Consider the following 3,574-nt stretch of genomic DNA (forward strand, 5'->3'; position numbering starts at 1 on the left):
GGTTTTATTGTGACTATCATTACAGTTTAACATGATCCTGATGTGTTTAGAGCTGATGTTCACATAGAATATACTATTTGACCAGTCTGAATGTTTCATCAGGTACTTACATTGCTCACTCTACAGCTTCATGGACTAATCAAATAAATTATTTTGTAATACAAGTGTACATTTTTAATTATTTTATATATTTTGTTTTTGCTGTTTATCTGTACATGGCATTTCCTGGTCAGATGTTAAATTCAGAGGTTTAAAGTTTGTCAGGTTAGTTTTATCTGTTCACCCCTGCTGGTAAATGTCATTACTGCATCTGTTGTCATAAAGCATATTTCTCCATTGATGACTATTCAAAAGCAGCTGTATATTTTATTAACATTTTTCCATAAGTGGTTAATTATGCTTGTACTTATCCTGTTGAAATGTAAATCACAAAATGTAATTAGTTGTAGAAAAAGAGCAAAAGGGCATCAGAAAGCACTCAAACATGTTAAAGACAGAACAGAAACAGAGAGGACAGGAAACATGAATTCACAGCTAATTTCCTGGTCAAAACTGAGAGGCGTTTCACAACTAACACCACAGAGAAACACAGACACACAGTCAGTGAACAGTAGAGTTTGACTCTCAACACGTGAGATGAGAAACAAATGTATTATTTTATTTTATTCTCCACTGATAGAAGAGAGCAGTATTATTGTTATTTGAGTTTCAGAAAGTAGTTTGAGGAACTGCTGAGAGTTTCAGACTGATTTTCTGAACTGAACTGATGAAGAAATGAAGTTTCTGCTGACAGTTTGTGTGTTTCTGCTGACGGGTAAGAGCTCAAGATCTCTAATACAAGTGTTTATTATCTGTTATTATGACTTATTATCAGTGTACATGAGTAAAGCTGTGTGTGTGTGTGTGTGTGTGTGTGTGTGTGTGTGTGTGTGTGTGTGTGTGTGTGTGTGCAGTGATCAGTTCACTGTCTGTGGACATTACAGTGAGAGGAATGGAGGGAGAACCAGTGATTATTAAGTGTCCTTATGCTAAAGGATATGAAGACTCTTACAAATACTTCTACAAAGGAGTTCACAGAGAGAGTGTCATGATACTACAATCTGATGGAGGAAAGTCTAAGGACAGATTCTCACTGCAGGATGATCGTCAGACCAGATCATTTACAGTGACCATCAGTGACCTGAAGATGGAAGATGCTGGAATATACGGCTGTAGAGCTGGATGGGGAGAATATAAAGAAATCCAGCTGATTGTGAACAGAGGTGCCTGATGTTCATTATTAAACAACAATCTGCTTCATCATTCATCTTTATTGTTTTATGAATATATTATTTGTTTAATTTAAATGGTGTAATGACTCTTCCTCATTTCTCAGCTCCAGAGAGGTCGACACCTGTCCAGATCTCAACATCCACCTTCTATCCAGGTGTCTGATATTGAATATTAATCTTCCAGCTCAAGTTTCTCTTCACATAAACCCATGATTATGTGCATTAATGTGTCAGTATAACAGCTCAGTCTTTATTCCCCTTCAGATCAGACTATCAGCTCATTTTCAAACTATCTGAGAACATCAGACACAATCCCACAATCCAGCAGCATCACCATCACAGACCATCAGATCAGCTCTTCAACAGGTTCATCTTCTGACCTTCATCTCTCAGTGTCTTTTAATATGCACTACTTCATCTTCATCTCACTTCTCTCTGCACTATATTTCTCTCACATCAACTGAACTTTACATCACACTGTCCATCAGAACAGGAAGTGATGGATAGTTGCCATGGCAATATGACTTCTAAAAATCCTCATATCCCTCTTTTTTTCCTCTTGTATGTTTCAGGTTCAGTTGTGATTATCGTCACTACGGTGGTTTTGGTTTTACTCCTGATAGCAGTTTCACTGATTATAGTGGCTGTACAAAGAAAATGAAGAAGAAAGGTAATATTTTACACTAAACTGTCCTTTTCTCTGATGTTTCATCATCATCAACAAAAGTATGTATGATCACTGGATGAAATTATAAAGTTTTAGGGTCAGATTTACTAACAGCTTGCACCATGCCAAACCCTCTTTCAGCATTAAAAACTGCTGCAGGATTTACTAAAGACACAGAGTGAAAAATCAGTGCTGAAAGGCGTGGACAGGGTTATTTTTGCAATTTCCCTTTTAGACGCAAAATGACTGACGTAACTATGCCAAAAGTGCTGTCAGAAGATGTGTAGAGTTGCACGTGGTTAGACAAAGAGGAAGGAAGTGTTCATTTTAATTGCTGATGCTGCATGTTTTTCACTCAGTGTAGAAGAGAAAGACAATGACGTTTGTCACAGAGTTTGGTCTTTTATTTAAGAAAAAAACACTTGTCAAATTTATGGGAGTATTTAACACAGTTTACTAAGGTTTAATCTAGTCATTTTACAGGTATTTGCAGCATTTTTTTAACTCCCAAAAACCAGATGCTAATTTGCGCCGCTCTTGGTAGATTGTGTTGGTCATTATGGTGTTCATGTGAGTGTCGTCAGTAGAGAACTTTCCACTCCCTTCTGCGTTTTTATGGGATTGTGCTCTAATGCTAATACAAGTAAATCTGGCCCTTAAAGTAAGAAAGACTAACATTGATCTATGTCACAGGTCTGCTGTTGTCCATCGAAGAGTTTAATCCAGAGTTTTATGAAAAGGTGATTAGATTATGGTTATTTATTGAGCTTGAGGTGTTTTACAGCAGTAATTGTGTTAGCAGATTCACTGAAACAATCAGATTTTATTTCTTGCTCAACACTGTAATGACACTGAAAGAGACTTTGGCACACTAAATCTTGATTATATTTATGTTTTATAACTATGAATAGATTCTCTTTAATTGAATTATTTTCTCTGTTAACTATTAATTCTTGTTTCCTGTGACTGTAGATCAAAGACGCTGGACGCCACTGTGATCCAGAGGACAGAGACACAATTACAACTGTTGTTTACAGCTTTGTTTCATAGACTATTGTCATAAGAGACACTTCATTTCAACTAATATAATATAATATAATATAATATAATATAATATAATATAATATATACTTGATTATTTGGTCTTTTGTGTTTTTTTTATTGTAGTTATGATTAATGTGACAGTTTTATATTGATTCTGTTGTGTTTACAGCTGACGTACACAAATATGGATCATACAAATGTATTCTCATACTTTCATTCTGCAGTTTAATGGACAAATTAAATCTAGTTATTCTGGATTGCAAGTGTAACCTATCTTATTTCATTATTTTGTATGTCTGTAGTTATTAATGTGTACTTGTGTAACCATATAACTCTTGCTTCAAGCAAGAGTGACCAAAAAAGCAAACTTGTACTCAGAAAAAAAGGAACTCATATCTCAAAAAGAGATTATTTATTAATACAAATAAATAGACCAATATGACAAAATGAACTTAATCAAAGAAAATATATCATATATCAAAAGTTCATTCCCACTTAAAATATATTAATAACAAGCCAGCCCTCTATAAACTGCAATGAAACCCCAGCTTCGTCACACAGTACAATTCGAAGAGAAAAGTAAATTACATAA

General features: G+C 34.9%; 1 protein-coding gene across 2 annotated transcripts; it reads left to right on the forward strand.

The window, feature by feature from the left end:
* Positions 1-578: 578 nt before the first annotated feature.
* On the forward strand, positions 579-3,233 carry LOC137031676 (CMRF35-like molecule 1). 2 transcript variants are annotated; one of them, XR_010896594.1, is made up of 7 exons: positions 579-814; positions 954-1,262; positions 1,376-1,426; positions 1,536-1,637; positions 1,844-1,941; positions 2,632-2,678; positions 2,911-3,233. XR_010896594.1 is itself a non-coding variant. In XM_067402811.1 (6 exons), the coding sequence occupies exons 1-5, from the start codon at positions 775-777 to the stop codon at positions 1,930-1,932; spliced, it is 591 nt and encodes a 196-aa protein (XP_067258912.1). In that variant the 5' UTR covers positions 579-774; the 3' UTR covers positions 1,933-1,941; positions 2,911-3,233. The 2 variants fall into 2 exon arrangements, 1 of the variants encoding a protein (XP_067258912.1); XM_067402811.1 differs by lacking the exon at positions 2,632-2,678.
* The last annotated feature ends 341 nt before the right edge of the window (positions 3,234-3,574 follow it).

This window comes from Chanodichthys erythropterus, chromosome 12 (assembly GCF_024489055.1).
Source record: "Chanodichthys erythropterus isolate Z2021 chromosome 12, ASM2448905v1, whole genome shotgun sequence".
Taxonomy (NCBI): Eukaryota; Metazoa; Chordata; class Actinopteri; order Cypriniformes; family Xenocyprididae; genus Chanodichthys; species Chanodichthys erythropterus.